A 23,452-nucleotide genomic window follows, 5' to 3' on the forward strand; every position below is an offset into this window, starting at 1 on the left:
TTCTGTGGGTTTGGATTCCTCTGCACGATTGTACCTGTGTACTGGACCCATAACTCGAAATAGTACTGTGTCCCCATGGGCAGTCTGTATTAGGATTGTCTTCCTTGGCATTAGAAGGAATAAAAGACATTTCTTTAATAAAGTTTTTGAAAAGTTTCCCTTGCCTGACAATAGCATTGATTGAATACATTTGTTTCTCTATTGTTGTGGGGAGATATTAAACATCTCTAACAACATGCAAGACTGTGACAGTCACATAAGGGAAAGGAAAGCAGATGTCGTGAATGAGAAGCTGAGTGAAGGGAAAACTTGCTTGAAAAATGATTAAATCATCCATCAAAGCCGAGGAAGAGTTTTGTCGATTGAATAATTGATTATTTGTTTGAGCTTGTGTGTTGTACGGGGTTTCTCCCACAGGATTACAAAACCAACAATCTTTTTCAAACACAAATCATTTAGCTTTAATTGGAGTTCCCAGATGTCTTTTCATTACATAGGAGAGCTGGAGACGGTCCTCCTCACACACGTTTTCTCCTCAGACTCGACTGTGTGTGTTTTATCCTCATCATGTCTCTTTAGCCGAGGTGTCTGCTCTCAGCTCACGCTCACTACATCACAGCCGAGCTGCTGCAGTGCCGCCTCGGCTAATCGCTGACTCGGCTCCGCTGGAGCCCAGAGCTGCTGTGGAACCCGTTTAGTCCACGTCTGTTGAGGGCATTGTTCCGTGAGGAGCAGGTAAACATGTCGTTTTCTTCTGGTGAAGATGCAGCATAGATTCTCCCCTGTGTCATAAGGGTGTGAGATGGATGCAGTGAGCTGTGGTCGGCTCTGTATCCGGGCAGAGCAGCAGCTGCTCCTGCGTCCATGGAGCTATAAATGATATGAACTTAAGGGGATAGTTTATCCAATCCAATCCAATACTAGAACCCACACACCCCACTGATATTTATGGTATTGCAACTCCACAAACACAAATACACACACACACAAGAACACACCAGCAGCAGTTTATCCAGTCCTGTCTGTTCAGTGCATCACCTGCAGGCTGAGACGAGACGATAGCAATAGACTGCACAGCCATTTCCTCCGTAGCATTATAAAAAAATCCTTTCTCTAATTTCCAAAGCAGGAAAACGATATTAAGAGAGAGCATGGAGAACAATTTAGGAATTCACATTTTCCCAAATCGGCCCGACAGATTATCTTTATGTTCAAGCTCAGTTGATAAATTGATTACTCGATCAAAAGATGTTTAAATTGGCAATTACTATATATATATATTGATGGCTCTGTCTTGTGCTGTTGGATTTGTTATGGACTTTTTTATGCTTTACAAATGATGACACTAATCTAATCTTCAAGCAGGAAGTGAAAATAATTCTACATTTTGGAAAGTACTTTAATTCGCTGACACAACTCTCATGCTGCTCCAGTTAACATGATGCAGATCTCAGATCAGCTGCTCTTCCACTTTCATAAAAAGCACCTCTCACGCTCTTAATTAACAAACAGGTTTTGTTCCCATTGGTCACAGCCAAGATGGACTTCATGCTAAGCTACTTAACACAGAGATACGGACGTGATATTGATCCTGTCATCCGACTCTCAGAAACACGTCGATCTTTTTTCCTTCATCATATTAGAGGAGCGTCGAACAGTAAATCAATACCTGACCTCAGATCAGATACCAGGGCCGAGCCAGAGGCCGAAACACTGCAGTGACCAAAGAGAAAAAATAAATGAAACATGTGAAACTAAAAATAAACAACACACAATATACAACAGCTGACGGTCAAATCAAATTACAGAAAGAAACTTGATATATATCTATATATTTTTTTTCTGTCAGGTTGGAAACTACAAACGCACAGTGAAGCGGATCGACGATGGTCACCGGCTCTGCAACGACGTGATGAGCTGCATCCAGGAGCGGGCCAAGATCGAGAAGGCCTACGCTCAGCAGCTGACCGACTGGTCCAAGAGATGGAGACAGCTGGTGGACAAAGGTGAGACCATTGAGACGTCCGGAGGTCGTTCTCCTTGACATCAAGGCGCCAGTGTTTTGCTCATCCCTGCGTTCCTCCGCCGTGCAGGACCTCAGTACGGCACGGTCGAGCGCGCCTGGATGGCGGTGATGACGGAGGCCGAGAAGGTGAGCGAGCTCCACCAGGACGTGAAGAACCAGCTGATCAACGAGGACTTCGAGAAGGTGAAGAACTGGCAGAAAGACTCGTACCACAAGCAGATGATGGGAGGATTCAAGGAAACCAAAGAGGCAGACGAGGGCTTCAAGAAGGCTCAGAAACCGTGGGCCAAGAAGCTGAAAGAGGTGAGGGAGTGAGGTGTCACTGATCCGGCCATTTTGAATCCTAACAGACACAGGTTCCTGGGTTCGTTTGGAATGTTTGAGGTTTTCTGCCACGAGTGAAGAACGAGATTTGTCGGTGGTGTTGACAGTTTTGAGAAATTGTTTCTGAGATGATGTGTTGCTGTTGACTTTCTCAGATACAATTGTTTTGAGTTACAAATTACATTTCTTAACAGTTGCTGAGTCAGCACAGCAGCAGCCAATGTGACTGAACTCACTTTTTACTTTGAGGCAAAACCCAATAAAAAATGTATAAACTGTTTTCTCGACACAGTGCATCCTCGTTTCAGTGTCTGAATCGAGAGGCTTCTCTTTGTCACGTGTTAGTAAATTGAATGAAGACATTTAATGAAATATTTCACACTTTTAATACATTTGAAAACCAAATGACACTCTTGAAAGTAACACTTACTTGCAGCCTTATTCGATTTATGCTTGTTTCATGTATATTTATTTATTTTCTCCACATATATCTTTCATACAAACAGTTTCATTTATGTTGTGTCTCCTGTTGAAGCTGGAGGCTTCCAAGAAGACGTACCACATGGCCTGTAAAGAGGAGAAGCTGGCGTCCACCAGAGAGGCCAACAGCAAGGGCGAGGCCTCGGTCACAGCCGACCAGCAGAAGAAACTCCAAGAGAAACTGGACAAGTGCAAACAGGATTCACAGAAGGTGAGAACAACTGCAGCTCCGACAGATCTGTGGGATCCACTTCATGTAACAGCTATTTTTTCAAAGAGCTCAGTATTTAAAAAAAATGTAGAGCTGTTTTTTAGGGGTGGCAGCAGGTGTGGAGTCAGCGTAAGATTGTTCCCCCCCCCCCCCCCCCCACTGCTTCCACTCAAGCTGTTCTGTGGTGAAGTGGACTCCGCTCCTCAGTGACGGCCTTCACCTTCACACTCACGACTTAATCTCGTGCTTAAAGACACATTCAAGGTCAACATGCTTCACCTTTGACCCCAGAGATGAAAAAAAAGGAAAGACGTGGTAAAGGGACGGCGGCGGAGACGTCTCACACAACAGAAAAAAACACGAAAGCAAAAGCCACTTAACAACTACAAAAGACACACAACAGAAAATGACAGTGAAACAAGCAAATACAATTTGTTGCAGTAAAGTAAATCTGTTCGTCCTCCCTCCTGCTGTGATTGTGTGTTTCCGCATTGTGGCTGTTACTTTCTCGTTTTCTATGAATGTGCTTGTATGAAAAGTCCTCATAGCCATTAAAGGTTTCGACAGTAGTTCAAATGAATGACCAATAACTTGTGAAACATCAGCGTTTGTTTTTTGTTTCTGTCGTTAAACCAGGCGAAGGAGAAGTATGAGAAGTCTCTGGACGAGCTGGGTAAGAGCACCCCTCAGTACATGGAGAACATGGAGCAGGTGTTCAACCAGTGTCAGCAGTTTGAGGAGAAGAGGCTGAGCTTCCTCCGAGAGGTGCTGCTGGACGTCAAACGCCACCTCAACCTCACAGAGAACCAAAGGTCCGAGACGTTCACAATCCACCGAGAAGACGAAACCCATCCACCAGCTGATTATCAACTCACTCTGAATTCTTTTTTTTCCTCCACAGTTATGCTACAGTTTACAGAGACCTTGAACGCACCATCACGTCAGCCAGCGCGGAGGACGATCTGAAGCTGTTCAGCAACATCCACGGCCCCGAGATGCACATGAACTGGCCCCAGTTTGAGGTACACAAATGTCTTCGCAGGCTCATGAGTACAATGTGAGGACGTGGTATCGTCCCCGGACACCTGCAGCATCCCGTCTCATGTGCTGTCAATCACACGTGTCACATTTGACATGTTTGACAGGAGCAATAAAGACGAGGATGAGAAAAACACAACAGTAAATATAACAAAATTGCCTTAATTTACATTATTATGTTATGTTGTTCAGAGAGTTCAGGTTAACAGCCATAACCAATTTCTGGTGCTATTTAATTATACATTATACACGTGTTTGTTATTTTGCCCACCCCATTAATATGATTCATTACCGGCTTTGGCTGAGGGGTAGAGCGGTCGTCCTCCAACCTTAAGGTCGGCAGTTCGATCTAGTGTTTCCCTTCTGTACGCCGAAGTGTCCTTGGGTCTAAAAGTTATTGGAAGTCCCTTTAATTTAAAAGTAATTTGATTTATAAAATAATACGAGTGAGGGTATTTTAAATGAAAGAAACAACACAACGACACCACAAATTACTAGTTTTAGTGTATTTACCTTTTCCTAATAAACAATCCCCTGAATAAATGGCCCATGTTTCATTCCTGCTCATTATAACAACAAGTATATGTACACAACCTTCTGAATGATGCACTGTTTCACTGAATCATTAAGAAACAGTTATCACGCAGGGCAGAAATAACAAACCTCAATCCGATGGGCTTTTCCCAGGAATACAACCCGGAGCTTTCCCACAGCATCTCGAAGAAGGAGAAGTCAAAGAAAGGCAGCGATGGCATCATGCTGACCAACGTCTCATCATCAGTGGACCAAGTTCAGGCTGGAGACAGTGGAAGGTAAAACATATTCACATTTATACTGTTTGTGTGTGTTCTAATATTTCTGATTCTCTAAACGAGAGCTTCACTGTCCGATTCGGATTTCATTTTTGGAAGCTTCTCGACAAAAATGTATTGGATTGTGTGTTTTTATTTTAGATCCATATTAAGTATTTTTAGAAATTATCTTTTAGAAATAGAAAATACTTTGTCTTCTTTTGTCAAGGCAGAAATTGGTCTTACCTCATAAAATGTACTTTAAAATCATAGACATATTTGAAAGAAAAGTTTTCATCTATTACTATTAATAATGAATAATAAACAATACCTGGTGTAGATATTTGGCTATTAAAAATACAAAAAAAAAACACATACTTCACACAGGAAAGATTCCATAAAACCTATAAACCGTCAGAAATGAAATATATTAATTTCCGGCTGAACTGTGTTGTGTTCAGTGTCAGCAGCTACGAGAAGAACCAGGCGTTAATGGCGTCCACCGAGTGGTCGGACGAGGACCAGACGGCACCGGACTCGGGCAACGACACCAACGGGGCCGTGAACCCCTTCGAGGAGGACGCGGTGGCGGGCGTGAGAGTGAAGGCGCTCTACGACTACGACGGACAGGAGCAGGACGAGCTCAGCTTCAGAGCAGGTGAGCGGCGTGCCCGGTGACTCCTGGCGTACGCTGATGGTCACAGGGTTGATCCCGCAAGTTGAATCGCTGCCACAACAGTTTCCACCCTTAGTTTTCCAAGCAAGGCTCCTATACTATATACTAAACTGTATATATACACTATACTAGGATTCAGCCGAATTACAAAAGCAAAACAAAAGGTATAACCAACATAAGCAAAATGCTGTTACATGAAATCAGGAGAAATATCCAGCTCCACTAGAGACAAACAGAATCTTAGTGTTTTGTCATATTTTACCAAAACATGGCACAATAATAAGGTTTTAAGGATACGGAGCTTGAACACAAAATGCACACTTTATGAAACAATAAGAACCGGTCAACTTTAATTTATTGTTTTAAATATATATAGAACTCAATAGAGCAATTTCCATAGCTGAGGCCCAATTACACACACTCATACATATCAGTTCCTTACATGTGCCTTATTATTTTCATCAATATCACTAAATTATTTCATTAGAAATTCACAAAAATATTAAAAAGAAAGTGAAGATGAGAGTATTTCAGGAAAATGACCAGTTTACAGTTTGAGGGAAAGTCACGAATCCAAAACTCATGGAACCAGAAGCAGCAGAAAACATCATGGAACAGAGCAGGAAAAAAAAACTGAACAGAACCGAAACTGAAGAGAGGAACTGGGAGGACTGGGAGGACGGGACTGAATACACAGAGGATGATTGAACACAGGTGAAACACATCAGGAGTGGACAGACACACTCAGAGGCAGGAAATGGGACAAAGACAGGAAGTTTAAGAGACAGAAACTTAACAAAGTCAAACAGGAAATAATAAGTTCAAAGTCCAAACAACTGGAGTATAAATCCAAGAACCCAGTCCAAACAAAGTCTGAGGAAGCAACCAACAACTTCAGCAGCTATGTGAAAATATGTAGGAGCATTTTCTGATAAAGTAAAAACTTAAGTTGAATTAACACCCTCCTCTTCCTTAGATTTATTTAAGGATAAACTGAATTGCCACGTGTTTTTTTTATTTTATTTTGTTACATATAACCTTGACGAGAATTGTGTTACGTTATGTTCACATTTCTGTCTCCTCTCATCGATGAAGGCGACGAGCTGATCAAGCTGGAGGATGAGGACGAGCAGGGCTGGTGTAAAGGACGTCTGGAGACCGGCAAGCTGGGTCTCTACCCGGCCAATTACGTGGAGCCGATTTAACCCGCTCCAGCTGAGGACGCTTGTCTCGTCGGAGGGGACAAACCCAGACTGAACCGTCCGGTCGTGAACGCACATTGCCAGAGAGACTTTTCATAGCAAAGCTTCCCCGTGCTCTCGGGGCTCAGTCGCCATCGCAGCGCTCATCACAGACGAGCCTGAAACCCAACCCCCCACAGACTCCGCAACCCAAGCAAAAACACCCGAGTTTCTTTTTGTGTGTCGCTCTGTTTGATTTCGGCTGTGATGCTAACATGCCATACAGTTCGTCCTCTCATCTTATCGATATGGTATCGTCACTGGTGCCTGGACAGCGGGAATGAGCCATGCATTGATCATTTCATGTATATATTCTAATCTCTCTTTTTTTTTTTTTTTTACAGTCTGGATACTTGTACAGTTTTTCTGCCTTTGTGAAATATCTACATGTTTAGCTTCATGGGAATAGTTTGACAACTTGCGGGGGGGGGGATGTGCTAATTAACTGTTTAAGACGAGATGATTGACGCCACTCTCGTGATAAATATACATCAAATCAGTTTCCGTAGAACAGTGTCCTTACTTTGAACATGTGCGTTTCATTTTCCATAATTTATTCTTGCCACTCATCTGTGCTATAGTCTGATATTGTATGTGGTGTCTGTCCCTGCTTTTATTTATACATGAAATATAAATGAATTTAATTTGCTGCCCATCTTGACCAGGAGTCCCCGGAGGAAGATGTATACATCTCTCAATTAGACCTGATTAAATAAGGGCATCACGGTCATGGAGGTTGTTGGTTTGGCTGGAGTCTTGCTGCAGAGTCTTGGAGTTTGGATGTTCATATGTCTGGAACTCATCTCAAACTGGTTAATTGTAGTCTCTAGATTGACATAATATCTGTTTGTTGGCCCTGTGATGGCCTGACGCCCCGTCCCTTAAAGGATAAAGCCTTGTAGATGATGGACTTACAAAAACTTCTGAAATCGTCCAGTAGATCGTGTCCGCTGGCAGCTACAACACAGTGGGAGGGGCTCCAATGTTATCCAATGGGGCAACTATGACAGTTCACTAAAACTCCACAGAAACTCATCAATAAATTGCTCAAAAAGTTATTAGCTTAGCTTAAAGATGGGAACGGGGAAAACAAGAAATCAAATCCTCTCATCGAGTTCAAATGTCGGCATATGAGCGTAAATAAGCATAATTCAGAAAAATGTTGCTCTATAACTTTAGTAGTTTTTTGCTTCATTCCAAAGCGTATCACTGAAATTGGAAAAAAGAGATAACACACATTTCCCCCTCAGTTAAAAATACAAAACAACCTCTGTGCAGTTTCTCTTTCTCAGCAGAACTTCTCTTTGAAATGGAAATAGCTTCTTCACCACACTTCTGCGAGGATTGTTTACATTAGCTCCGCTCCCACTCGTCTACGACAACGTGGCTGTTCAGACTTTTCTCTTTCATCGACTCGCTCCTCCGGCTTTGTTCATACGTGAGTTAATAATTTAGACGACCACAAAACCTGCCTGGAAGCTCACACTCGCTCACGGCTGTATTTGTACGAAGCCTCATCTCTGAACAAAAGTGTAATTAGTCTTTTCTTTCGTCTTCCGACTGAGACTTGATTATTGTGAGTGAATGCTACTGACTGTGTATTATCGGCTTCCAGCTCTTATCTGTGATTATGTGCATGCTGATGCTCCCCAACACTGTTAACCGCTCTGATCTGAACCGATCCAGTGCATGGCCTCCATTTGTTTCTACTAAGTTATTCACAGATTATTGATTTCATTAAAATTGTCATCGGGATAATAATGACGATGATTAAAATGATGGCATTGACTTGAATTATGTTCTAAAATACTGGCTGTATTACACTGGAAAGAGAAAATTGTTGAATCAATAATAAAAAATAACACTGTCAGTTGATACCATACAAATTAATTAAGTATGTTAAAATTAAGTTTATATTGTCCACTTATTAACTTTGGAAAAAATCGAAATTCATTTGTTTTTATCTATTTTTTTACTATTTCCTTTTTCTCAATGTACAAACCTTTGTTTTATTGTATTTTTTATTGAACAACAATCTACATTTTGATCAGGACAACTAAATCAAATCTTTATTTGTTTGTTGTCTTTTTTAAGTTGGGAAACAATTTAAACTCTCTAGTGTACTTCTTTATATTTAAATATGTGGGTTTTGTCGGGAAACCTAAATCAAACCTTAAAGGTTCAGTGTGTAGAATTTAGTGACATCTAGTGGTTCACTTTCATGTTGCAGCCCACCTCACCTCACCCTCCCCTTTCCAAACATGAAAGAGAACCTGTGGCAGCCTTCAGTTGTCAGAAAAACTCAAAAGGTGTTTAGTTTGTCCAGTCTGGGCCACTGTATAAAGTATTTATACGTAAATGGCCCATTCTAGTGTAAAGAAAACAAGAATTTATACAATTTAGATAAAACAAACATTAGTGAAAATATCACTAGGATTATTTTGTATTCATTTTCTGCCAATAGATAATTTTCACCTGATTCTTACACACTGGACCTTTGCTCTCCATGTAATGTGAGAGCGGTCCGTTACTCTTTGTAACCACGAGCGTTGGCGAACACGACACCGACGCTCGTTCTCTGCTGATGATGACGCAGAGAAAGCTGCAGCGAGAAAAAACGCAGACAGAGGATCCGTCTCTGAAATATTGATGAGTTTCTGCAGAGACGTGGGTCTGGTTGAGGTGTTTGTGCTTCTGTGTGCTTTAAAAAAAAAAAAGAGCTGCTTCCTGTGAACACTGGCTTCGGAGTCTGGTGAAATAGAAATTGCCTTACACCAAATTCTGCCACCCTGTCTCTCCAAAGACTCTCAACCAGGCGCTCTTTTCACTGATTTTTCAAAAAGAACCTCAAAAGTTGTGTTCATTGTCTTTAACTGTATTTGAAACAGAATGGGGCTGTTTACAAGGGTTCTGTTAAAGTTAATCTTCGGCTGCAGTTGAGTTATATTTGAATGAAAATGCTCTGTTTTTCTTTTCTGCTCACGCTGAACATCGAGCTGAAACGTTTTAGGGCTCTCCTCTTTCTTCAGTCATTTCCAAACTGTAGTGCCTGTTCATCTGCAAACGCAACAATAAACGATGTCATCAGAAAACTCTCAGGCCCAAACGAGCATCTGTGATGATGACAACGTGGAGAAGTCAAAGATGTGTTGAGTCACACAACAGCAAAACTCATCAGGGAAACACACACAATTCATTATGTCACATTATATATTACAACAGTTAGAAGTCTGCAAAAGTTTGGGAACTACTGCTTTAATCTCAGATGATGCTCCTTCTATTAATTTGTAATTTTTCAAATTTTGGATTTAAAACCTCTACTAGGACTGTGTAAAATGACCAATAATATGTGATATGTAACTTAATATTAAGATTTAAAAAACTTATCATGATATATGTCACATTCTTATTTCCTTTAGAGTTGAATGATTTTGGCTCCTGAGTGACGGTTGTTTTGTTAAACTTGTTCTTTACGAGGAGAGAATGACAAATGCTGAAAGTAAAACAATTAATAAGTAGCTGCTACTGTCAGGAGAAAGTAGTAAAGTAAACTTAAAACACTTAAATCAAGTACTTGTATCTTGAAATTGTACTTAAGAATAGAATTTATACTCCCTATCTTTTAATCTGGCCTGTGAAAGAGTTAAATCCAGGTTGCTGCTGTGTCCTCCAGGGTTTGATAACTTGTATGAACACTTTCTGGCACTAGAGGTCAGCAGTACCCACACTCAGGGACATGAAGTCACCGCATTCCCACAAACAAACACAATCATTCCTGTAAATTCAACACACACAACCGCTTCCAGTTTTCGGACGTCATCCACAGACCAGCACAGTTCCCACACGGCAGCAGGACAGGAGACCTCAGGCCTGTCAATAGTACGTCACATATAATGAGCCTCCTCCTTGTGCTGTGATAACTGAATCAACATTAGTCCACTTCTGCAAATCTTTGTAGAAGTGGATTTATTTGTGGTTTGTTTATGTGTCGGTTTTTCTTTCAAGATGAATTAAAAAAAAAAGCAGCTGTATTTACTTTGTTACAAATATCCTGTGGTCGAGGAATTTTGTGGGAACAGACAACAGACTACAATTACTTTTATTTATGCTATTTACTTTTTAAAGTTATTAAAAGTTACTTCAAATGAATTGCGTGGCTTGAAGTCAGTTTACAAGTCGAACCTTTTTTTTAACACCACATGTATTTAAATGGCTTCAAAACCACTTCAGTTTTTTTTTACGTCTAATTCATTGAGTTTAATTCTGTCAGATTTCATTCCCCCATAATATGCCTGATTGTTTTCCAAGGGAAAAGTACCTTAGCCCACCCTTCCACCGAATTCCAATAAAATCTCTTCAGTACTTTTTGCATAATCCTGGTGAAAGACACATTTTTGTGGTATTTTGGGAGAAGATTCCCTGTTGATGAAGCAGAGATAACAGATTACTCATCCGAAGTTTTGTTGCATTACAAGTCAGAAGGTCTTATTGATGTAACGTTATTATACACATTTAAGCTGTGCTGCTGTTTTCAAAAGAAACGTATAATTGTATTATAACAATATAGAATTAACTTTGACGTCAGAAAAAAACTTTGATAGGATAAGAAATGATTTTAAGACATTTCTGGGACTTGACGTTTGCAGGGTGGATGCAGAATTAAAATTATTGTTGTTGATGGTACAACAATGGATGAGGCCTGTTAATAAACTATTATTACTTTTTGACAGGTCTGTAATTTGTGTAATCCGTGTTTTTTAACTTCTAAACTATATGGTGGCCTTCACACTCTCAAAATCCACCTGTCGACTGACACGTTAACTCCTCCTGATCCCTTCTTGTAACTGATGTTTTCCCTCTGTGAGATTTGCAACATGTGCAGTTTAGGCAGAAGTAATTAACCCCCGACTGAAAACAAAACACAAAGGATTATTTTTTCCTTTTCGTTTTTTGAACCGGCACGATTGAACAGCTCCACGCGCCCGAGGCCACGTTTACTTGGCCTCTGGCTCACTGCATGTGAGGAGCAGTTGTGATGAAGCCTAAAAACCTGTTGGAATTTTTTTTTTTTTCAGACCAGGATCAGTTGGTGAAGATAAAAAAAGTCAACAAACGCACAAAGTGAGTAATTGCATCATGGGTTGATGGGCTGAGCTTTGCAGAATGGATAGAGAAGTGGGCTTGGTTCGGTTTGCACAGAGACGGAGCTGCGTTGACACCACACAGGTGCACGTGGGGTTAGAGAATAACGTTTATTGAGCCTGTTTGAGGGTTAGGGTCAGATATCGTATCCCTGCTCCGACAGACACTGAGGATCTACATTAGGTTGGAATTTGTATATAACAGCAAGAGGGTAAAGTGTGAACACCCAAAGCGTTTAAAAATAAAAATGAAATAACACAATATGTTTTGAAATAATAAACTTTTCAAAATAGAAAACACAGATATACTTTTTATTTTTTTGTGTTTGTCCATTATTTTACCATGAGGGGTTTTGCTTTTTTTTACAGTAGCATTTTCACGATGACAAATTTGATTCAACAACATCCAGAGAAAGATTACAAAGATTACACAACTCTGTCCTGTTTGGCATGAGAGATGTCTGTCACGACATTATCTTGACTGGACTGGTGAATGAAAGTAGACTAAATAAATAATCCTAACATCGGCAACATGATCAGTATGACAACACCAGCATGTCCTTGTTAAGCAGATAACATTCATCATGTTTATAATCCTAGAGTTAGCATTTATTAGAAAGTGCTAAATATCACTAAAACACAAGGGACAGCGGATAAAGTGATTTACAGATATTGACTAAAAAGCCCACGAAGAAAAGTTGGACAATCACCAAAGTGAATAACTGCTCATGCTGAGGAAGATATGAATATTTGTATTATTTTATTCATTTAATCTTTCAAATTATTACTTTGATATTTCAGCAGTGTGCTAACATTGTCGTTCATGGATCCACTACAACAAATATAGATTCACTTGTAATTTCGTGGTTTGTTTTGTGTGTTTTATTATTCAGTTCTATTTTCTACACATTTTATTTAAAGCAGGTTGATTCTCCATGATGAGTGGTACATAACATAAAATGCAGTACACAGCAGAATAAACCAGACGCTATAACGGCTCCTCTGTAAGAACAGTTTTTCAGGGAATAGATCCCTCTCCAGCACGATACGGCTCTGAAGAAGAAGAAGGAAGTGAAGTGGCATTATGAAAACAGTCATGACAGTTATTTTAAGCATCCTCCAAAAAGATTTCAAAACTTCAGATCAGATAAGGAACGAGAAAGCGTGACTGTCGTGCGGTGGATGAGTTACGGGAGCTGACTGTTTAACAACCGGGACCAAGCCCTGACTAAAAGTAAAACAATCCCAAACCACACGTTCAAACTGTGGCAGCAGAGAAACTGGCTCCAACTCAAACATGGTCAAGATGAGCCAAATGAAAAGAACACAAAGCAAACGAGTTAACGGGCGTTTTCCTGAAGCCGGTACGCAGGAGCCACCAACTCTGACTCTGTTTGCTGAGTGAGGGAGAACTGAGAATCACATCGAATCAACAGGCAGATCGTGCAAATGAAAAAGCAGTGCATTAATAAAGTTTGTCTCTGGTTTTTTTAATCAGCGGGCGTTTCATTCTGGAGCAGGAAGAAAAAAAAAAAAAAGAGAAAGAGCCTCAGCATCCACATGGTTTGGCCTCCTGCTCTCGGCCCCATGCACAGATAAGCAGCAGCAGTTTTCCAGTGCTGCCAGTGGAAGTGTGAACCATTGGGGTTGTTGATCAGTGCACGTGTTCCCTGTCACCTCAAGTGTTCAAGTGCATGACGGGGACATCGTGTGTGTCCTTTGGCTTTTTTTTTCTGTAGGTTGCCGTCCACTGCCACTCCGGTGTGGCCTCACACCTGGTGGACAAACTGGTACACCAGCCTCTGGGACACGTCGGGCTTGCGGATGATGCCCTTCTTGTAGTACTGGCGTATGGAGCGGCTCAGTTTGTCATAGTTCATGGCCGGTCGGTTCTTCCTGAGTCCCCAGAGCCGCGCCACGTGAGCCGAGTCTTCGATCTTGAAAATACCTGGTGGGGACCACAGGAGATTCGTTAGTTGTGATGGTGACAAGCCAGAAAACACATGAAAGAGTCCGAGATGAGATTTTATATTTACTCATAACATGCATTTCTTTTATTTCCCTGTTTTTACGTAAACGAGCAGTCTCATTGTGGTTTAACACCATAAAGGCAGAGAAGGTTATTTCATTAACATAAGGCTTTTGGATACTCAATTAGTCTAGATTACATTGTACTATCAAAGTAGAAGTAAACTAAGAAATCTTATTCTTCATTTCAACACATTGAATCGATTTTGTGCCTAAATCCATCAAACTCATTAATAGCTGATTATTTTAACACAACTTATTGTGTATTTATTAATTTCACAGTTATAAGATTGATGGCTATTGTGATGTTGCATGTAGTAAGCTGTATCTTGTATTTAGTATTCAGTATGTAATATGCTGTATTTTGTATGTATTTGTACATCATTAAGTGGTGTTTTTGGAGGAGAATGTGTGGTTGTGGGAATTTGCTGATAAAATATTTTGAAAAAGTAATTGTCGTGATTACATTTTTTAACTTGATGACACTTTAGATGAAGTACTTTAGTTTTAAGTTAAGGAGTTGAACCAGACTCTTTTGAAGTTGCTGGACTGGAGAAATCGATGAAAAGCAGTCCAAGTTAGAATTGAGTCACTTCAGGAGCCGAAGCTCTAAACAGAATCTATGCGTGTAACAAAAAAAACATGAGGGAACCTTTTTCTTTATTGAGCCAGCGGATGCAGCGTCCGTAGCTGTGAGGTTTGAGCAGCAACTCCCTGAGGAACTGCCACAGATGGATGGGCTGACCGGAACAGGACGAGTCGGCCTCAGACCAAAGCTCCTCCACGCCTGCAACAAAACAGCAGGAGGTGGTTGAGGCGCAATGTGCTGTGACCCACAGAGAGAAAGATGCATCCTCTGGGGGACAAGACAATTACTCAGCCCCTCAGGTTTAAACAGAAAATACACAACGGCTAGATTTGTGTGTTGTGTGCCACTGTGCAAAATGTCTGTGCACCTCTGTTTTATCGCAGAAGAGAAACTAACATACCGGTAGTTTTGGTTTCTCCAGCTGAAAGTCTCTCTTTCATCCAGGCGGCTATAAATAGAAGAGAAAAAAGTTAACTTCAAGAAATTAGGATTAAATGATGCTTATACCTCCTTTACATCCACCCAAATATACACACTAATACACACACAATCCACAGCATTAGATGAGATAAATATCACACCCACTACCTGACTTCCATATGTCCAGGTGTGCGTGCAGCGTGTCCCCACACTGCGGCGACCGCTGGCGGAACTCCTCCTCGCTCATGGCACACAGGTCCTTTCCCGTCAGCTCGTGGAAGGACTTCCCCGCGTGGGCCAGCCTGTACAGATGTTCGGTCCACAGCAGCCACTTCTGCACGTTCCCCGTGTTCCACTCGATGGGGTCTGAGGAAACAGAGGGACGTGAGTATGTACGTGAGTAAACCACCAGCTGCCACGACAGTAAACGACCGGGGTTTCGAGATTATCATCACATTCAGGGCAAATTCCCGGTTTGTGTGTTATGTTCAGGCACTTTTGCGTGTAATAAATCTACTGTAAACACAAAGTGCTTTTATGGCGCCTGGTTCCTAATCAGCAGAGCAGATGACTGGGGATCACATTCGGTTTATGACAGCGAGAACTCTTACAATGCATAAGGCTTCGTCTTGTTTGCTTTGCATGAGCGACCTCGCCCTGAACACTGTGTACACGTCGACTGGCAGGAAAAGAACCATCGCTGTCACGGCCCGAGAAAGCTCCAGCGAAAGGTCAGGATTACACAGATCCTGGAGCAGGCAAACACGGCTCTGCGTCAGTGAGGATATGATCCGACAGATCTGCCGCCTTTCCTGGACGCTCCACTCCAACCGTGTGTTGGTTTTGGGAGTGCGCACCAGTGGCTTAAGTATCTCTAAATCAATATTCTTTAACGTGGAAATAACGGACACAATTTTGGGAAGAAAAATGTCTTGTTTGCTTTACAGATCTGTGTCTTTTGTCAGTTATGTGTGTTTGTACTGTAACGCCCCGCTCGAGGATTACGGGCAACAGGAGCAGGTGTGGTGGAAGGCGCCGCCTGACGTACCTGGGGTGATGTTGAGCAGCTTGCAGGCCGTCTCGATGTCCTTCAGCACCTCTCCCACCACCATGCTCTGCACCTGCTCCAGGGAGCGCTCCTCCTCCTGGCCCTCCAGCCCGGGAGAGAGGCCCTGTTCCTGGCTGTCGATGACGGGACACTGCTCCGGTTCCTCCCTCGACTCCAGGTGGGTCATGTGTGCGGGCGCCATCGGAGAGGCCTCCGAAATCTTCACCAGCCACGTCGCATCTTCGGTGAGAAGCATGTCGAAGCACGAGGGATAGAGGCCCTGCAGGCTCCGCTCCAGGGCCTCCACGTTAGGTTTGGTCTCCACGAGGTCCCAGGGGTCCCCGGAGCCCCTGTTTCTCTCCAGAATGGCGAGGGAGTCCTCCGTCATCCCGATCCGGGGCCCGTACACTGTCCCGTCTGGTAAACTTCCCACTGAGTTGGACATAGCTGGTAAATGAGGATAAAAGAAACAGAAGAATCCACATTAAACCTTTTCTAACGCGTTACCTGCAAAGGTTTCCTCTGAGCACTGCAAAATGTTGGTTTAGAAAAAAAGAGTCAAATGATTCTAAACTTTGCGATTAGAAAAAAAAACAACCATTCTGCCTGTAATAGAGTCACTTTTAAAGATGTGTTAAGATCTGTTGATGATCTCATCAAGGATAATCCCGGCTATAATGGTCCTGATAATCCCGACAAAGCTTTGATTTTAAGACAAAAAGACAAATACCTTCCCCAACAGTCCCTGATGTCTTAACCGGTTATTCAGCTGCTAAACCAGCATTTGTCTAAGCTTGGTAAGAATCTCCATGAGAGCAGCTGCAAGCGAGACTTCCTTCTGGTGAGGTGCTCTGAGCAGAAGTGAGGCGCTGGCGGCCGTCGCTCTCTGTAAAGACCCCGAGTCCAACGGAGACACCAGGAGAACGAGCCTCAGCAGAGCGAAGACACACACAGGGCGGGCAGGCATGGGGCCGACTGGATTTGGCTGAGTCTCTTATTTGTGGGTCAGTGGCCCAGAATGGCCGACGTCTCGGGGGCAGGTGACTCGCATTGAGACCAGAAGCTTTCAAGGTGCCGTCTCTGCAGCCCTCCGTCTCCACTGTCAGCTGGAGATTTTAATCAAACCGAGGTCAGATGATGTGGAGAGGAGAGGGAGAGAGAGAGAGGGAGCGGGCGCCCGAAAAACCACACGTGCAACAAAAAGGGTTTTTTTGTTTTGTGAGGCCTAAACTCAAAAAGGTGCGGCAGCTTCTTTTTTTTTCTCTCTCTCGCAGGAAATTGCCATCATAAGTGTGAGTTTTATGGACGTCAGCTGTTGTAATCGCAGAGGGTGAATTGGCGTATGGCACAGCTGGCATATGGGAAGGCGTAGGGCTGTCACACACACCCCCCGGGGTTATCAGCGGTTTGTGGAGGAGGCCACCGTAAAGGAAGTGTGCTCCCACCGTGCACATGTTCGAGGAGAGTGACAGCTTTATTTGTCAAGACGCAAAGAAATGGAGACCCTCGTAAAAAAAAGGTGACAAATGATAAACTACTAAGTGACAGGGAACTTTTATTATACGAGGAAAACGTGCCTGCAGATTGACAAAAAGAGACAAACTGGTCTTTAGATACAAAAATAAAGGATCTTATTCCAATGTACAAAAGGTGACATGACAAAAAAACTGTTTTGGGTTGTATTTTGTTGTGTTGTGTTATGGGGTTAGGGTTACACATTTCACATTTCTTTTTTCCTTTAGGTCACATTAACCAGATTAGCTTCTCATTTAAACCGGAGCTATTGGAGGGATAATCTTTTATCTATGGACGTTAAATGAGCTTAAAGTTCGATCTGTGTGTTTGTCTGTTAATCACTGTTATTGCCCAAACTGCGCTGCTGCTGTTCTGGACCAGGTTGTCCTCGTAAAAGAGATTTTTAATCTCAATGGGATGACCCTGGTGCAATAAAGGCTGGGAGCAAACAACTGTGTTTTCTTTTTCCCTTCTTCTTTCCCTTCCTGCCTCTTCTTCTCCGCTCTGTTGGCAAACCAATGTCAAGGTGCACAATCGCTATATTTTGCACACTTCTTCTTCTTCTTCTTCTTCTTCTTCTTCTTCTTCTTCTTCTTCTTCTTCTTCTTCTTCTTCTTCTTCTTCCTCTGTTAGGTTTCTTTGTGCATGGCAACCATTGCAAGGTGCATCACCACCATTTCTACACATTCTATGTTCCACTCTGCTATTCCTTGGCGTTTCATTACTCTAAGATTAAAGAAAAACTTCCTTCTTTGTTCTTGTTTATTGGCGGGTCTCTCTCTCATTTGTTTTGAATGCTGTTGTGTCATTTTGCTTGTTGTCTTTGACGTGACTTAGATTTTTTCTTCTTTGTGAAACACTTCACCAGAACGGCAGCACGTAAATAAAGTTCTTCATCTTGTTCTTATCAACTTTTTATAAGCTGTTAACAACTGATGAGAAAAGTTTATATACTTTCCAGATCTCGCCAAAGATAAATGAAGTTATCTCCCCTCCCTCCTTCTAGGTCTACTCTTTAGTCCTCCACCCCCCACTGTAAGACCTCCACCCCCTGTCTTCTTTTTTATCCCTGAATGTCTCTTAAACTATCAGCCACTCTCCCTCTCACTCCATCAGAAGGCAGATTAAAAGCCACTGGTATGCCAGCCACGCCGCTGGGTGTTAACTCTGCTCTGTAACAGCTTGCGCTAAGCCCATTAGCAAAGCAAATTTAGCCATATTACCTTCTTCCAAAAGGAAGAGGGGGCACAAGAAAAAGACACAAACACACACCCCCGGGGAGAAGGATTAAGATCCTGACTGATCTCTAAATGAGTTTGGTCAAGACGCTGATATTCATTTCAGGAGCATTAGAGCTTGCTCCATTTACTCAGCAAAGTCAGCCTTTGACACAGAGAGGGGAAGGACTCAGGACTTCAGGCCTCCACGCTGGGAACCATATTTCTTCTACATGCTTGGTCTCATTTGACATGAGGATGGTGAGGTTCCTGTTATCCCCTTGGATTTCTTCTTTCAATCCATTGTTACAACATCATTTTATGTTTTTTTCCAGCAGAAATTCCTGCAAAACGAAATCCGACTTCTGACAAAAGCCAAGAGGTTTTTGAGCTTTTGATGTTTGAACGGTTGAAATCAGTTGAAGCATGCCCCACTGGAGGAAGAAGAAGATTTAAAAAAAAAATTTGATCATGACCTATTCTGGATTTTTTTCACAGGAAAAATCTGGATAAAAAAGTTAAAGAGGTCGAAATCTTCCCTTCCAGATAAGTTGTAGTACGATTCTACCAATTCACCTTAAAACGAACCCGTCTCCTCATTCCACATTTTTGGCCGAGTGTTTAGATTAAAGTTCACGAGTAAAACACAACCGAACGTGTTCTCTCTAACCTGGAGGATTGAAAAGACTGGAAAACCTCTCACCAGCAGCAGATTTGAGTTCATCTTTCCAAAAGTGACCAGACTAAGTTTGAGTTCTCAGCTCGTCAGAAGAGTAAAGGTCTTGTTTTGTTTGCACGTGGAGCTAAAGGAGTGTGTACAGCCAGGCGTGACTGTGGGAACACTAAAGGGAGATTTTCAATAACCTTTGTTATTGTTCCTCATGGGAAGAAACCAACTGAAGAAGTCCCCTTCCCAAAGATAAAAGGAGTTTCCTGGTTGTGTCGAGCTGCTTATTGCTCGATGTCACCATCAGAAAAAACCTGTAGGTTGAAGAGAAGATCTTATTTCCTGACGAGTGCAGGTGTTCACATCGAAGCATCTTTAATAAGGTTTTAGTTATTGTTAATTGTATTAATTTGAAATCAAAGTTGATTCTGTGGTTCTCTTTTATCTATACTTTACAGACTGTTGCTAATAATAATAATAATAATAATGACACATTATTTCAATAGTGCCTATAGGTGCTTCAGAAACATTGAATGAAAACAAAGAGAGAAAAGAATAAAAGAATAAAATAAGTAATAAACTGTTTTTTAACACTGAAGCACCCAAACGCAATGAATCAAACTTAATTTACATTCTATGTTTATTATGATTTAATTTTAATCTCTTGTTTTTTTATCCCCTGGCAGGTTACACTAACTGCCAATGGGGGATGTCAGGTGCACTGGCTTCAGGCCAGTAACCAAGGAAAACACTGAACCACTTCACAGGATTCTGAAACACAGGCAGCAGCTCGAACCTCTGCCTGTCTGAAGGACATCTCCCAGTGGAGGTCTGCACAACACCTGAAAACGAACCTTTAAAAGACTGAACTACTTTTCCTTCCAGGGAAAGACTCGCTCATCCACGACCTGACTATTAACTTTGACAACTCCGTATAACCTGGGTTTATAACCTTGGGTTTCTTGAAGTAGATTGTACTTTCTTGATTCTTGTTGTCCTGGGTTTGTACCCTCGTGGTTGAATGCACTTATAGTAAGTCTCTTTGGATAAAAGCATCATCTAAATGAAAAGGTAATGGATTCTTCTGTTGGTCCAATTAACTTGTGACAGTGGTGTCGTATATTTATCTTTGATGATGCCGATGACAGGTCTCGTGCATCGTTTGTTGGAGCCTAAGGCAAAGTGCTGATGCTGCTGGATTAGTGATATAGAAATCTAAGGATGGAGACTTTCAGTGGAAACATGGCGACAGACTAAAGCTGGATTTATATCTGCTTTGGGAAATAAGTCGTAGAGGCAGCTACACGTGAAGGATCTGAAGGGGAGATGAGAAAATGTGAATTACTCGGGGACGGTGTGGTTTTTGTTTTAAAGTAGCATAAAACAATTAATTTACTCTTCCTCCACGGCAAAAATATTTTCCCTGCCGTCCCTTAAGACGTCAGAGCGTCTTGTAAAATATAATATTAGTGTCGAGGCGTAGGTTAACTTTACAGAATAGCTCGGAATGACAAATTGCCTTCCACACCTTTTGTTATAACAGAGCAGTTATTCAGTTTTAATTATATTTGTGGTTGTAACTGCCGTATTTAATTTCCACCCTCAATGAAAATCATAAATAAATATCCTGTCTGAACCTGGACATTTGTGACTAAACTATTTTGGTTATTTCGCCGTATCATTGTGTTTTTTTATAACGAAAACCACCAACAACGTCTGAGACGCTTCTTATCTCACCACATTCTGTTTTTTATCTTGCTAAGTGAAAGCTAATATGTAATCGTATGTGAACTAGAAACAAGATAAATGTTCATCAAACAGGGAAAACAAAACAAAATGATGCATTAATAAGATACCACAGTTTGTAGTCAACTCTCCCTGAACGATTATCTGTCAATAAAACAACTTCACTTTCCCAGATATGCTTTTGTTTTCAAATCATAGTTGTCACCTATTGAGATTAAATCAAGATTTCTTGTCTATTGTAACCAAGCAGAAAAACATGTATAACTTATTATAACTTATTATACTATATTTGATCATAATTATTTGATGGTGTCTCTTCTAAAACTCGTTTTGAATACTAAAAGCAAAGTTTGTTCACACTGTGAACAGTGAAGTTTCTAACCTAACCCGACCTCTAACCAAAAACCAAAAACCTGATTGTTTATGTTATTTAAATGTGTGTGAGTTGTGTGTGTGTGCAATATAGTTAATATTGCACAGAAACTATGGGGAGAAATAGTTAATCGTGCACAAAACGAATTGCAAAGAAGATGCTTTCTATTTTCTCTGACAGATGAGATCATGTCAATATTACGAACATATGCATGAAAAATAGAACATTTGATTTAGTTAATTGCAAACCACACCCAGTGTCACACCAAACTAAAATGTCCTCCCTGAGATCAAATACAAATAAAAAATGAAATAAAACATGTCAGGACTCAGTGTGAGGAATGCGTCTTCTTACCGTGGCGGAGATGCTCTGGTGACCAGAGGCTGAGAGTCGACTGGTTGATGGTGGACGTGGTTCAGCTCTGGTTCTGCTCAGGATGAGCGATGACCCTTTGTCCCGGGCGCTACCCGAAGACAGAGGAGCGGAGGGCACCCCTTAAATCTGCTTCCCCTTCTGAGGACAGTCACAGAGCCCCCGGTGCAGAATACCCTCCCAGGCTTTTTAACAATTAACCTGAAAGTCACAGCCTAAAGCACAACTGCAAACTTTTAACTTGCAGGGAAAGCACCTGCTGGGGGTGTGTACAAAGTGAGAGGGAGCCAGAGGAATCGACTGGGCGAGCGAGTGCAAAGGAATCCCAGCTACATAGACTGCAATTTATATTTATAGGCCAGTTGTGTTTACTCTGTGTGTGTGTGTGTGTGTATGTGTGTGTGTATTGTAGGGACCTAAATCTGTTTGCACAGTCACATTATGGGGACTTGTCTTCCTTCTGGGGATAGAGCATCAGGAAACTAATGAATGAATGCAATGTGTGTGTGTGTGTGTGTGTGTGTGTGTGTGTGTGTGTGTGTGTGTGTTTGTGTGTCAGTGTGTGTGTCTGAAGTACTGGCTCAGATGTTCAATTCAAAGTGTTGTATCAAGTGGTAACTAAATTTAAACTGATTTCAGGTGAAGTAGTTCATTTATTGCAGATTTATTTGACAACAATAATCAGGAGTTTCTATTTCACAGTCAGATTTTATACAAAGAAAGAATTTTGATAAACTTTTAAAAATATTTAATATTTTAGTTAATAGTTCTAGAACTTTTCTCCTTAAGTTATTTATTTCCACATGATGAACAACAGGCCATATAAATAAAATTAACCAATATATCATTCATTTAATATTTCACAACTTTTCTTTCTCTGTCATTAATCATGTCACGACTTTTACAAATGATTCATCGGGCGACACTCTGGATCATAGGCCCGATCCCGGGTTTGAAACCCACTGTAGTGAGCTGACTGTCAGGGAAATTAATTTAATGTATCTCCACCTCTCAATGACTGTGACTCATCAGTATTAACAATCTAACAATGTTACATCCAGCACATTAGTCACAGGGTGGGTTTTTTCTGCAGGGTGAGCACATTTCTTTCTTTCTCTAAACTCTGAGTTCAGGACTTTTACTCAACTTTCAATATGACTAATAGATAGATAGATAGATAGATGGATACTTTATTAATCCCGTGGGAAATTCAGACAAACAAAAAGATTTTTAACTCACCTCCAAACCGCTGAAGCCTCAGATTCACCCGGGCTGAAATAAATATTTTCACAGAGGAGGATTTGAAGTCTTTGAGAACAACGTGGACCAGAGAGATAATTATAATAATGTTTCAGCTTTTATGTGAATTGCTTTAAGATTTAAAGTCTTAGAAGTAGCAACACTACAATGCAACATACTACATTATAAGTAACAGGTATTCAAATACTCAAGTCTAAGTGCTTTAATATCATCTTCAAAATAGTCTTAAAGTGTCTTAAACTCACTTATAACACAGACTGTTTTGTTTCAGATGACATTATTGACATTT

At 41.4% G+C, this 23,452-nt stretch overlaps 2 protein-coding genes across 4 annotated transcripts in view; one reads left to right on the forward strand and one right to left on the reverse strand.

The window, feature by feature from the left end:
- Window positions 1-8,657, forward strand: part of pacsin1b (protein kinase C and casein kinase substrate in neurons 1b) — a 26,114-nt gene extending 17,457 nt beyond the window's left edge. For all 3 annotated transcript variants that reach the window (XM_062407043.1, XM_062407049.1, XM_062407058.1), the window contains 8 exons: window positions 1,850-2,006; window positions 2,094-2,329; window positions 2,886-3,041; window positions 3,678-3,853; window positions 3,943-4,063; window positions 4,767-4,891; window positions 5,332-5,528; window positions 6,642-8,657. In XM_062407043.1, the coding sequence (XP_062263027.1) occupies window positions 1,850-2,006; window positions 2,094-2,329; window positions 2,886-3,041; window positions 3,678-3,853; window positions 3,943-4,063; window positions 4,767-4,891; window positions 5,332-5,528; window positions 6,642-6,751 (1,278 nt within the window). In that variant the 3' untranslated portion in view covers window positions 6,752-8,657. The remainder of the gene's footprint in view (window positions 1-1,849; window positions 2,007-2,093; window positions 2,330-2,885; window positions 3,042-3,677; window positions 3,854-3,942; window positions 4,064-4,766; window positions 4,892-5,331; window positions 5,529-6,641) is intronic.
- Window positions 8,658-12,250: 3,593 nt separating this feature from the next.
- LOC133970200 (SAM pointed domain-containing Ets transcription factor) lies at window positions 12,251-22,193 on the reverse strand. The gene is made up of 6 exons (XM_062407082.1): window positions 21,886-22,193; window positions 16,014-16,460; window positions 15,134-15,331; window positions 14,946-14,993; window positions 14,609-14,743; window positions 12,251-13,876 (listed from the first exon to the last, which is right to left on the reverse strand). Exons 2-6 carry the CDS (start codon window positions 16,456-16,458, stop codon window positions 13,698-13,700), a joined length of 1,005 nt encoding a protein of 334 aa, XP_062263066.1. The 5' UTR covers window positions 16,459-16,460; window positions 21,886-22,193; the 3' UTR covers window positions 12,251-13,697.
- Between the last annotated feature and the right edge of the window lie 1,259 nt (window positions 22,194-23,452).

The sequence above is a fragment of the Platichthys flesus genome, chromosome 2, assembly GCF_949316205.1.
Source record: "Platichthys flesus chromosome 2, fPlaFle2.1, whole genome shotgun sequence".
NCBI classification, from domain to species: Eukaryota; Metazoa; Chordata; class Actinopteri; order Pleuronectiformes; family Pleuronectidae; genus Platichthys; species Platichthys flesus.